Consider the following 12,621-nt stretch of genomic DNA (forward strand, 5'->3'; position numbering starts at 1 on the left):
GAAAAGGGTCCAGATAATGGTTTTGTGTAGTTGAAGCTCCACCGCCTTTTCAATAAACGTCTACAAAAGTGGAGGTTGGAGGCTGTGTTATGTTCGAAGGGTTGGGCTCATAAAGACGAGAGACTCCGGTTCAGTAACAACAGCTCTTTATTTATCAGCTAAAATTCAGCTCAAAAGAATAGCAGCCGCGGCGGCTCTTTTATAGAGCTCGCCGGGGCTTTAGCGGCCAGTGACATCGCTTTGAGTCTCCCGCGCTTGGTTTCGACCAATCGCGGCAGACTCTTAGCGAGCCAATCACAGCCGCCCTGGTTGTCCAATCAGGTAGCGGTTAAAACGGACCAATGGGAACATTGGGTTTCAAGTCTGTCAATATGGAACAGGCTGGACACTACAGTACTTGCTTGGGCCTTCTTAAGAAGAGACATACTAGAGCTCTCGTCAGCATCCCTGACACCCCCCCCCCATCCCCCCACATATCTCCTAGGCTGACCTGCCTCTCAAACTGGCCCGTTCCATTATATAAATTAGAACCCTTTCCTGGATTAAAACATGGATATTCTAAAAATGTTCTAAAATATTGATATTACATTATTAATATTATTTGTATTGGATTAGATATTGATTTATCCTTTGGAATTTTTTTAGTTCCTGGAGAATATGATAATATATGATAGTATATAACATGGATAGCAATTTCAACAATAGTTTGTTGAAAATGAAGGTGAGGTTTGTCCATCTGCTGATCTTTTTTCATGCTTTTAAAGGTGTCACCGAAAGGAAGATTAATCAGCTTCAGTGTTTGGAAGCTTCAGATTGATTAAGTATATTACTGCCAAAAGAAATAACGATAGAAATAGATACCATAAGAGAGTAGGTTAAAGAAATATTGATTTGTTTGTGACTTTTCATGCTTTTATGTGTTTATTAATGAGCTGTGGAACAAAAACAGATACTGTGCTGCTGGACATTTTTTAAAATCACATTGTTTAAGTATAGCTTTTTGAAATATATACACAAGTTGGTCTTATGATAGGATGGTTTAACTTTGCTTTATTGACTACGGCAAGGCCTTAGATTGTATCAGTTATGCCAAAATGAGGCATGAGCTAATGGTATGCCAGGACACCAGAATATTCTTTTCAATATTTTTTTTACAATGAACTGACAACTAATGTGAGAACTGAATTTGAAGAAATACAGCTCAAGTGAAAGAAAGAAGATCAATGTCTTTCAATAAATGGACAGTCACTTAGAGCAGGGGTCCCCGACTTAGAGTGTCATGAACTGCAAAAAACAAGGCTGACTAATTTAAGGTGATGTTGAACAAGAAGAAACTCATATGCTTTAGGATTATAATGCAAGTATAAGGTGGACTAGGGAAAATATGCTTAGCAAGGTGGAGGAAAGAAGAAGGGGAAGTAAGCAGGCAGGCGGGGCAGGTAGACAGGATGGATATACATAGTCAGAGCTATCATTGAAAAGACAGTGAAAGACTGTATGGCAGATCTCCAGAATCAGAGAAGAAGCAATTATCTTCACATTTTTAAAAAAAGGCTGAATTCAATGATATACAGACAGTTCATAATCTTAAGATTCTGGCTTTATTTCTCCTGCACTTTTTGATAAACTAAAGTAGTTTGCTCCTTGGTGTTGTTTACATCAGGGGTCCCCAATCTGGCCCACTACCTAGCCTTGAGTCATTTGAAACCGGGCCACTGAAGTGGCAGGCGAGGGTATGTGCACACGTGTGCATTGGCACTTGTGCGAGCACATGGTGCCCACTCCATTTGCACACACATTTACGCTTGTCTACCATATGGCCCCATCCCCTGTCCTTCACCCCCCCCCCCCCTGCCAGTCTGCAAAGGGAGAAACGTTGGGGAACTCTAGTTTACATCATAGCTGCTAGACACATTATTAGGGTGAGAATCATCTTTTAAAGTACACTGCTCAAAAAAATAAAGAAAACACAAAAATAAGACACCCTAGATCTGAATGAATGAAATATTCTTATTAAATACGTTGTTCATTACATAGTTGAATGTGCTGACAACAAAATCACGCAAAAATTATCAATGGAAATCAAATTTAGCAACCCATGGAGGTCTGGATTTGGAGTTACACTCAAAATTAAAGTGGAAAAAAACACTACAGGCTGATCCAACTTTTATGTAATGTCCTTAAAACATGTCAAAATGAGGCTCAGTAGTGTGTGTGGCCTCCACGTGCCTGTATGACCTCCCTACAACGCCTGGGCATGCTCCTGATGAGGTGGTGGGTGGTCTCCTGAGGGATCTCCTCCCACACCTGGACTAAAGCATCCCCCAACTCCTGGACAGTCTGTGGTGCAACGTGGCATTGGTGGATGGAGCGAGACATGATGTCCCAGATGTGCTCAATTGGATTCAGGTCTGGGGAACGGGCGGGCCAGTCCATAGCATCAATGCCTTTGTCTTGCAGGAACTGCTGACACACTCCAGCCACATGAGGTCTAGCATTGTCTTGCATTAGGAGGAACCCAGGGCCAACTGCACCAGCATAGGGTCTCACAAGGGGTCTGAGGATCTCATCTTGGTACCTAATGGCAGTCAGGCTACCTCTGGTGAGCACATGGAGGGCTGTGCGGCCCCCTAAAGAAATGCCACCCCACACCATTACTGACCCACTGCCAAACCGGTCATGCTGGAGGATGTTGCAGGCAGCAGAACGTTCTCCACGGCGTCTCCAGACCCTGTCACGTCTGTCACATGTGCTCAGTGTGAACCTGCTTTCATCTGTGAAGAGCACAGGGCGCCAGTGGCAAATTTGCCAATCTTGGTGTTCTCTGGCAAATGCCAAATGTCCTGCACGGTTTTGGGCACCTGTGGACGTCGGGCCCTCATATCCCCCTCATGGAGACTGTTTCTGACCGTTTGAGCAGCCACATGCACATTTGTGGCCTGCTGGAGGTCATTTTGCAGGACTCTGGCAGTGCTCCTCCTGTCCCTCCTTGCACAAAGGTGGAGGTAGTGGTCCTAATGCTGGGCTGTTGCCCTCCTACGGCCTCCTCCACATCTGATGAACTGGCCTGTTTCCTGGTAGCACCTCCATGCTCTGGACACTACGCTGACAGACACAGCAAACCTTGCCACAGCTCGCATTAAAGTGCCATCCTGGATGAGCTGCACTACCTGAGCAACTTGTGTGGGTTGTGGACTCCATCTCATGCTACCACTAGAGTGAAAGCACCGCCAGCATTCAAAAGTGACCCAACCATTAGCCAGAAAGCATAGGAACTGAGAAGTGATCTGTGGTCACCACCTGCAGAACCACTCCTTTATTGGGGATGTCTTGCTAACTGCCTATGCTTTCCACCTGTTGTCTATTCTATTTGCACAACAGCATGTGAAATTGATTGTCAATCAGTGTTGCTACCTAAGTGGACAGTTTGATTTCACAGAAGTGTGATTGACTTGGAGTTACATTGTGTTGTTTTAAGTGTTCCCTTTATTTTTTTGAGCAGTGTATATGTTTCTAAAGACATGTCAAAATGAAGGGCATTTTTTTTTTGGTCATCAGAAGACAGGCCTAATAATAATTAATAATTATAAAATAAAGCTGCACTTTTTCTGCACATTTATCTGAAAGTAAATCCCACTTAATTCATTGGAACCTAGATCTGAGTCAGCATTTCTAATACTGATTATTGATTATTGCAAAATGTTACTGCTATTCTGGGGGTCTGAATATTCGGGCTCTTAACTATGACTATCATACATTGTTATCATTAATGCTTATTGCATTTCATTTCTGCATTTTCTATTTAGTACCTACTTCCTAGTAATGTATATACAAGTGACATATGAATCTTGTGGAATATGTTCAACTCTGGAAAAGCCTATGATGTAATTCATTTATTAATGTGAAGATGTCAGTCTCACTGTTTCTTGTTATAACATAAATTAGTAGCAGCTGCCCTGTGAAAATGCTCAGCATTTTATTTTGTTGATCAAGCTACAGATTGGAAGAGAAGCATCCATTACTGAAATGAAAGAGAGGCATCTAACTAAATCTAGCTATAAATTAGTTTGGGGTTATTTCTGTCAGCTGTTCCTCTTTAAAGTGCATTAATTGCCTTAAACCCTAGCAACAATGGAATTCAATTTGGCTGCTACATTTTCAGTGTTGTGCAAATACTTGGAAAACTAGAGTTAATTGTATAAGCCATGGTACAAGTAACCATGCCATGAATGCATATATTATGAATGAGACTACTGTGCCATGCACTTGGGAAGAGTACATGATAGATGGTTTATCTTGGTTTTTTGTGCCACTGTAGTTTATAATGGTGTGTCTCTTTAAAAAAAAAATTAGGAACACATTACCAACCAAGAACATAGCAGAAGCCATGAGCTTCTCAGCTTATAAAGTTCTTTACCGAATTCTTATCAAATTTCTTTCTGGGGCCTTAATATACTGGATTTCTAGAAACCGTGGCCTCAAATTTGGCTTAACACTTTCAGATCTCTGAGTAGTTAGATCTTGCCCCTCTGTGATTTAGTGATGGAGGAAAGAATAGACATAACATACATTACTAATATTTGATTGCGTGAAGATGGAGGGGTTTTGCATTTTGCATCAGCTTCAACACCAAGATTGGGGAGAAGGGTGGATGATGATCCTTAAGGAGAATTTGATGCAAAATGTTGCTCCATAGATGGCTGGAGTTGAGGCTGTATATATAACCTTGGACCCAAGTAGCAGGTAGAAGTTCTGACAAGGAAAATATTTAGTCAAGTTTGCCTGGTTCATAAGTTCTCATTATTGACCAGAAGTGCTCATATACTTGTCTCTTGGCAAGACAGCTAACTGCACATAATATGGGGCTGTCAATGAAGATGATTTAGAAGGCAGAGCTGGCACAGAATGCAACTCCCTTCCCATCAGCTGATAGATCTGATATACATTAGAATGACACTGATTTTAGAGGAGCTATGTCGGTGCTGGTTGGCTTCCAGATTCAATTCACAGTCTTGGTTATTACTTACAAAACCTTTTATCATTTGGGTCCTTGTTACCTTTGTGACTCCAGGTAGAATCTTTTTGCCCAATACATGCAAGAAGAATGCTCTGGTTTCCATTCTCCCTGGAGATTAGAAGTCTTCTCTGTGGACTAGCTTGCTCTTAAGGTTAGGATAGTTCTTTCCCTTTTGTCATTTAGGAAAAAAGCTCTTGATTCTCTACAGTCTTTTCAGAGGAAAATCTCATATACAGTTGTCAGCATTTTAATTAATGAGTGGTCCAATATAAAGTTTATGGATTTATTGTGACTATATGTATTATAGTAATCTGCCTAGAATTCATAGAATAGTATCATATAGAATATAAATTGAAATTATTATAAAGAAAACTAGCAATATAGTTTTCTGCAGTAATATAATAGACGAGGTTACAAACAATAGTTATACTTGCAAGATTGAAGATATTCTGATTTTAGATGAAAATTTACCAGTGTAATAAAAATCTCTGCATGCTTTGTCGAAAGGAAATTCTAGCATTTTCAGTAGGAATTACTCTAATTGCTAATAGCCTGATCACTCAAGCATAGCATTAAATGAATCAGGCTATCATAACCTGGTTAGTTAACTGTAATTTTAAAATGTCTTAGGCACTTGCTGACATATCCAAGTGCTTACATCCTTTGCCTTGTACCATACTTACAAAATACTTTGTCACATTTTCATACTAAAAGTGGCTAGATTTCTTTGTTGATTTTTGAAGATTGCAATATTTCAGGAACCACAGATACCAGTGGTCTGTATCTTTGACAGACATGTAAAAAGAACTCTGGTATTTTACTAGCTGGTAGTACTTTTTTTTTTTTTTTTTTAAAAAAGGATTCTATTTAACCACTTAAGAATTATTCCCCACTATGAATCTTTGTCTTATCACTGATTTTTCATTACAAAATATAATGTGCAGGTGTCAGCTGAGTTAGGCATATATTTTGGGTTGTTGAAAGCATTTGGAACAGGTGCTTTGCAAAGAGTCTTAATCTGGGCAAAGCATTATAGAAGCCATATTGTTTGGAATTCTTGCTCAGTTGCTTTGAAAACTTTCTTTGGGATTGCTAGTGAAGCAGCTGGGCCTACATACATATACAGTATGTAAACACAGTCAGGAAAGCAATTGCAGAAGCCTTCCAAAACACATAGATTCTTCAGTGCTTTGAAGAAAGGGGCTTGGCACACTCTGACCATTGCAAAGTACTTCTTTTTGAATGCTTTGCACAGTACTAGTCTATATCTGTGTCTGTATTGAAATTAAATTATAATGCTTTAGATTTATTCTGTCTTCAAAGCATTTAAAAAGATTTCTGAAATACATTTATCTAATGTGTTCACATATTGGTGCACTGTTAATAGTATATGATGGCTGTTTTGACAGAGTTTTGAAGGCACCATTGTATGGGAAAGCCAGGATTTGCAAGGCCTTGTTTCTAGAAATCTTCATAAAGTGATGGTGAATGATGGCGGTGGTGTCTTCAGAATTATTACGGTCTGTCTTTTTATTCCCATTTCTTTTAAACGGACAAAAAAGTTTGCTTTGAATGAACACATTTTTAAATGTTTCAGATTTTAAAATATTTTATTTTCCCTTCTGTCCATGTTGTTTTCTGTATCTTTCTCTTTTAGTATTAGATAGCTATGCTTATTCACAGTTGAAATACATATCCAGAAAATAAATGCTAATGTTGCCAACACTTGTAGCTGCTCTCCAAATACTTCATTTAAGGCACGGGTGTCAAACTCAAGGCCCAGGGGATGGATTCATCCAGTGGGATGTTTAGATCTGGCCCACAGGGCCACCCTGGAAACAGCAAAGGACCGACCTGCGGTGCCTCTGCCAGTGAAAAAGGAGCCTGGGAGGGTTGTGTGCGACCCTCCCAAGCTCCGTTTTCCCTGGCAGTGAATTGCAGGAGGCCGTTGTAGTTGGAAACGGAGCTCGGGACCCTGTTTTCGCTGGCAGAGTACTTGGGCCACCAAAGGCGCCACCGACACGAATGACATTGAGCTGGCCACACCCACCCTGGCCTCCTGAGGTCCAACGCAACCCTTATGCAGCCCTCCGTGAAATTTGACACCCCGGATTTAAAGCCACTAATCACGTAAACGTTCTTAATTCAAGAAGGATGCTACATAATTTAGCTAGGAACTATTTCTGAATAATTAGACCAAAACAGTTTAAAGAAAATTATAACTTGCTGAAGTGTAAAATAGTAATAAAATATCCTAATTCCTTTATATGTCACTATTAACTTTGAACATTACGTTCATTAAAAAAGTAACATTTTTGAATCCTTGGTGCTCTCTCAGCTTGGTTATTTTGTTTCAGATGTTTCATTACCCAACTAGGTAACACCTTCAGTGCATAATAAAAGTGTAAGAGTGCATTTCAGTATACAGGTACATAAAATTTGCATTTAATTGATTGATCATTTGCTATCAACTTGTTTTGGACTCCTAGCAACCACATAGATAGATGTTCTCTATAAATATGTATGTGGTAAAATAGGGGAATTTAGGAGTTTTAGATTGTTAAAATATACACCCAGTATATACTATTACGCTGTTGTCTTTTTGGGTAAGCAACAATATGTCAACAATAGAAAAGGTATAAGAAATAATAAACCAAAGAAATTAAAGGCATGAGATAAATGAAAAGAAACATAGCTGGATCTGGTTTCAGCAACACTATTTATTGACTTCTCCAATCTTTTGATCTTGCAAGGCTTCCTTGTTTTTGCCACATTTATCCACCACTTTATACATTCCCTTTTATTCTTTATTTCTAAAATGTGCATGGAAATATTCAATGGATGCAATTATTGGGATTAAACTTTTCCCATAAGACAAGAACATGATGCTTGAAAGCCTGCAAGAATTCCCAAGGCAGAGACTAATAACAAAGTAATTATGTTTCATATGCAGTTGCCCTATAGCTAATTTGAGACCAAAGTAACCAGTAAAAATTCCATGTATGACTTCTGTGAGAAACAGCTGCGTATGCTGTTTCTCCTTTACTGGAATGTTGGAGGCCATCCAAAAATGTGCATTACACACCTGTCAGCTTTTTGTTTGCAGGAGTATTTGGAACTCTCTTATTCATGCTTACCCAATTAACAATTACAAACATAATTGGGTTGACCCATGAGTTATCACCTAAAACATCTTCCGTTGGATTGCAGTTCTAATTCCCTGTACACCAGAAGGCAGTGGTCCTCTTGAGTTGTACTTTACAAATCATAGATATAAAGTAGAGGGCTCTGTATCCAAAATCGTTCTTTTACCCAGAGTTAACTTTTGTTCAGACTTTGCAAGTTTGAGTTCCACGAAGGCTACGTACAAAATAGAAAACATCTTTTGTTCTAACTCTGACACAAGCCAACGTAATCTAGAAAATCTGCCAAACGATTTGGGCCCGGACACAGTGTAACTGAAACAAAAGCTGGAGTGTTCTAGTCGTCCCAGATTTTGGATGAAACGAAACCCAGACTGATTCAGGGTGATTTAATGGTTGAGAAGCTGAGCCTATTATGCATCATCCATTCCATGGAGTTTGCACGCCATCCCCTATCTTCCCAATACATTCCTCCTTCCTCCCCCATCTATTCCACCCGACTGCCAACCTGCCATCTTCCCATAACCTTCCTTCCTTGGCTTCCTTCCAGCTGCTGCCTTCAGTGTATTTACAGTGCACTTGCCCCTTACTGCAGTGGTCATGGCAGGGAAGGACAGGCTCAGAACATGGCACATTCCAGCAGCTGGTTTGCTTTTCCCTGATGTCCCAATGAGAGAAATTCCACTGAGCTTCTCAGCGCCTTCCTCTGTTGTCAATGTCAGTATATATGCTACCACCAAGAAAACCCTGCAGCCTTGAGATTTTCCTATTATCTTTCGCCACTGCTCTCTGAAGCAATTGTGTTTCATTCTGTCTTGTGCTGTCCAGCCAGTTACAGTTAATAGGGAATTGGGATAGTTAGTTAGGAATTGGGAGCTGTCCCCTTAAGGGAATGCATCATGGTAAATGTAGTTAAGGTATCCTGGGAAATGTAGTCCATGTCATGTGACCACATCTGTAATCCTGATTGGTCACTGAATTGACCCTTGGTGGGTTGGGGGAGGATCCTGCACTCTTGCCTGAACCCAGCCTTGTGCTGGTGTCTCACCTCCTTGCTCCTTACTCCTTTGATATGGGATGAAAAATTACCATTCTTTTACACCAGAAAGTCAGCTGTGCAGAGAATTGGACATTTGAGATGAATCTCAACATAAGAAAAAAAGAATTCAGCATAGAGACAAAAACGTCTGAAACATGCATGTTCTGATTAAAAAACAGAGCACTTGAAAATAATTACTCCTGCATGGGACTGCTTTGTGCACAGGGTATTTTATATACATTGTTAACGATCAGCTGTGCAGAGAGAGGCAAAATAAGAGCTGTGTGTGTGTGCGCGCGCGCGCTGCGTGCCCCCACCCCACCCCGTGTTCCGTTTTAAGCCTCCTGGGCCTCAGGGAAGCCTCCTGGGAGCAAAAACAGCCTCCCAGGAGGCTTCCCTGAGGCCCAGGAGGCAAAAAAACAGTGAGGGGGGGGGTTGCTGCAAAAAAGCCATGCCCATCCAGTCACATGGCCACTCCCACCTAGCCACTCCCACCTAGCCACTCCCACAGAACTGGTAGTAAAAATATTTGCATCCCACCCCTGGTGACATTATATACCTACATACACGTTTGCAGGTAGATACATTTTTAGAGAGAAAATGTTGGATCTTGTGAGCTGACAAGTTTTGTTTTATTTGCAGAGTAGAACTTTCCTGACATTTCCATGGCTTGTGGCCTATGTCCCTCTCCCATTAAAAGTTTTAGGAATTTTGGGAATACTAGAGGCAAGAGACCATGAATTATAAATTATCAGAGCACTAAGAAATGTGCTTATCAATTTATTAAAATTCTATACTGTCTATCTAAGTGGTTTACCATAATAAAGCCATGTAAGTACATGGACAAAAGCTTAGCTTAGAAACTGAATTAAAAGCAAGTTAAAACTTACAGGTAAAATTTAACAAGGTTAAAATTCAAAAGTTAGGAAGTTGTCCTCGGGCCACTAGCCATTCCCCAGGGCTACTTCAAACTTTTAGACGTCCATGCTAATAATTGGCAAAGCCAGGTCTTAGCATTCTGCTGGAAAACTGGAAGTGTGAGGGGAAGGTCACTTCCCCTCTGGGGGTAAGAAATTATTGTTAAAAACGAATTCTGACAGTACAATCAAATTTAGACCGTATTAATAGGGGTAAATAGAATAAGTATAGTATATTGTGTTATACGTTTTAATTAATTATACTTTTTGACTGTCTTTTTAAACAATAGGCAGGAGAAGGATCACTACCCCATGAATTTACACAGGGTGTGGAGGGGATCGCAGGTGGCTTTATTTATACCATTCAAGGTAAGCAGCAAAGGGTGCAGAAGCTTCCTTCTGTTAATGCCAAGCAGGTGGATGAAATGCACCTCAGGTCCAGGTGGCTTTAGTGGATCAGCTACCTCAGTCTCGGAGCATCCTGTCTCAGTGAGAATTGTTGCACTTGTCTGACTGCTTAAAATATGGATACAGAGCTATTGTGACATGAAGTGTCCAAAAACGGACTCTTGTGTAGAAGTTTGTCTTTGTACCATTTTGCACCACTGGAGGGGAAGAATGTTTTGTGGGTTGTGGTTCACAAAGTGGTTCAAATATCCTTGAACTTGAGTTTTCTCGTCTTGCATTTTCCTTACTATTATGCAAAATGGTACAAATTTAAAGAAATAGCCTTGCTTCTGACCTAAGGACTTCCATCAGAGGGATGGGAACGAGACAATTTCACCTTTCTGCTGTAGCCACTTCCTTTCAAAATGTACTTTGGGTTGTTTGATTACTAGCTGGAAATTTTGATCATGTATTCAGAATAACAGAATTGGAAGGGACCTTGGAGGTGTTCTTCTCCCACTCTCTGCTGAAGCAGGAAACCCTACACCATTTCAGACAAACGTTGTCCAATCTGTTCTTATAAAGAGCACTCACAACCTCTGGAAGCAACTCATTCCTCTAGTTAATTGTTCTGTCAGGAAGTCAGAGGGAGAAGTGATAGGAAAAGGCATTTTGCACTCACGGAAATCAATTTGTGTGGTTTGGTATTTTGCCCAATCATTTTTCAGTGTGCCTAATATTTTATTGCTGCTTAATTCTTCACTAGCTTTTGTTCCTTAAAGACTGTACAAGTTTGTTGAACTAATAAATTGACTATAGTTGCACAGCTTTGTCTTTTATTGAATGCATTTGTTGATCAAAGTCCGATAGCGAAATGAATTCCTTTTCCGTATGCAAGTTTCAAATAAGATATGGAGGGTTGAGAGTCTGTGATGCCACATTTGGGTGGGATTGGGAGAAGAACAAGAAACCTCAATGCACAAGGATATATGTAACATTGGACGTAGCTCAAAGGAAGTATATTAAAAACCCTTCAATGTAAGGACAGAAGATTGTAATGTGAGATAGCCTTTTACTGCTTCTATTTCAGAAGGTGAAATACTTTTACAAACCCTGCAGAGTCGCTCTGAAAGATTCCTAAACCATATGAGCAAACTAGAAAAGGAGGATGCCTTACTGAAGGAAGAAAGCAACATTTACGATGACATAGTTTTTGTTGATGTTGTTGATACTTACAGAAATGTTCCAGCCAAATTATTGAATTTCTATCGATGGTAAGCTGGAGTGTGGGGTGGAGGTATCATATGGGTTTTGCTTGTTGATTTCTGGTATAAAATTAACACGACACTGAATACAGATAGTCCTTGACTTAGGAGCATAATTGAGCCTGCAATTTTGGTTGTACGTTGTGATAGTTAAATGGGTCATCACATGACCATGACTGATTTATCACCTTTTTTGCAGTGGTCATAAAGCAAATGCAGTAGTTGTTGTTCAGCAAACATAGCTGAATGGGTTATTAAATGAACCCATTGTTTACTATGGGGATGTTTTTTTTTTACTGGAAACTGGAAGTAAATGCCATTTTCTGGCAACAATGTTGTAAATCAGGTTCCTTTTCTTTGCTTCTTTATTTAATGTAGCCTTCAAGGATGAGAAGATAAGAATGAGACATTCTACAATGTGCTGGATCACCGTTTAAAATATTCTTAGAATACGATTATTGTTTTACTTGCTATTATGGGTTTAATTAAAACTTGATCAGAGTACTTGCCATTCGTGGCAGATAAGAATGCATATTGACAAAATACTTTTCTAGATGATGATAACACTGATGATTTTGATACAGGACTGTAGAAGCTACAAGTTTTGATGTCCTGCTGAAAACAGATGATGACTGCTACATAGATTTAGAGACAATATTTAACAGAATAAAGCTTAAAAACTTGGGCAGACCAAATATCTGGTGGGGAAAGTGAGTATTGTTTTCTAATATATTGTGTTGTTATTTATACAGTTAGTGTAAAGAATTTCATAGTAATCAAAATAGTTGTGCTGCAGTTAAAGTGAGTTGACTGTTAAAAGAAGGCAAGATCTTTTTAATAGAAAAATAATTTT

General features: G+C 39.8%; 1 protein-coding gene across 5 annotated transcripts in view; it reads left to right on the forward strand.

The window, feature by feature from the left end:
• B3GALNT2 (beta-1,3-N-acetylgalactosaminyltransferase 2) overlaps nt 1–12,621 on the forward strand; it is a 33,019-nt gene that overhangs the window by 12,685 nt on the left and 7,713 nt on the right. For 4 of the 5 annotated variants that reach the window (XM_087967699.1, XM_087967704.1, XM_087967708.1 and 1 more), the window contains 4 exons: nt 6,427–6,537; nt 10,407–10,485; nt 11,594–11,777; nt 12,353–12,478. In XM_087967699.1, coding sequence (XP_087823825.1) covers nt 6,427–6,537; nt 10,407–10,485; nt 11,594–11,777; nt 12,353–12,478 — 500 coding nt within the window. The remainder of the gene's footprint in view (nt 1–6,426; nt 6,538–10,406; nt 10,486–11,593; nt 11,778–12,352; nt 12,479–12,621) is intronic. The other variant, XM_087967710.1, reaches the window with a different exon arrangement.

This window comes from Notechis scutatus, chromosome 1 (genome assembly GCF_049901735.1).
Source record: "Notechis scutatus isolate UNSWTSFEM ecotype Mainland chromosome 1, rNotScu1.2, whole genome shotgun sequence".
NCBI lineage: Eukaryota > Metazoa > Chordata > Lepidosauria > Squamata > Elapidae > Notechis > Notechis scutatus.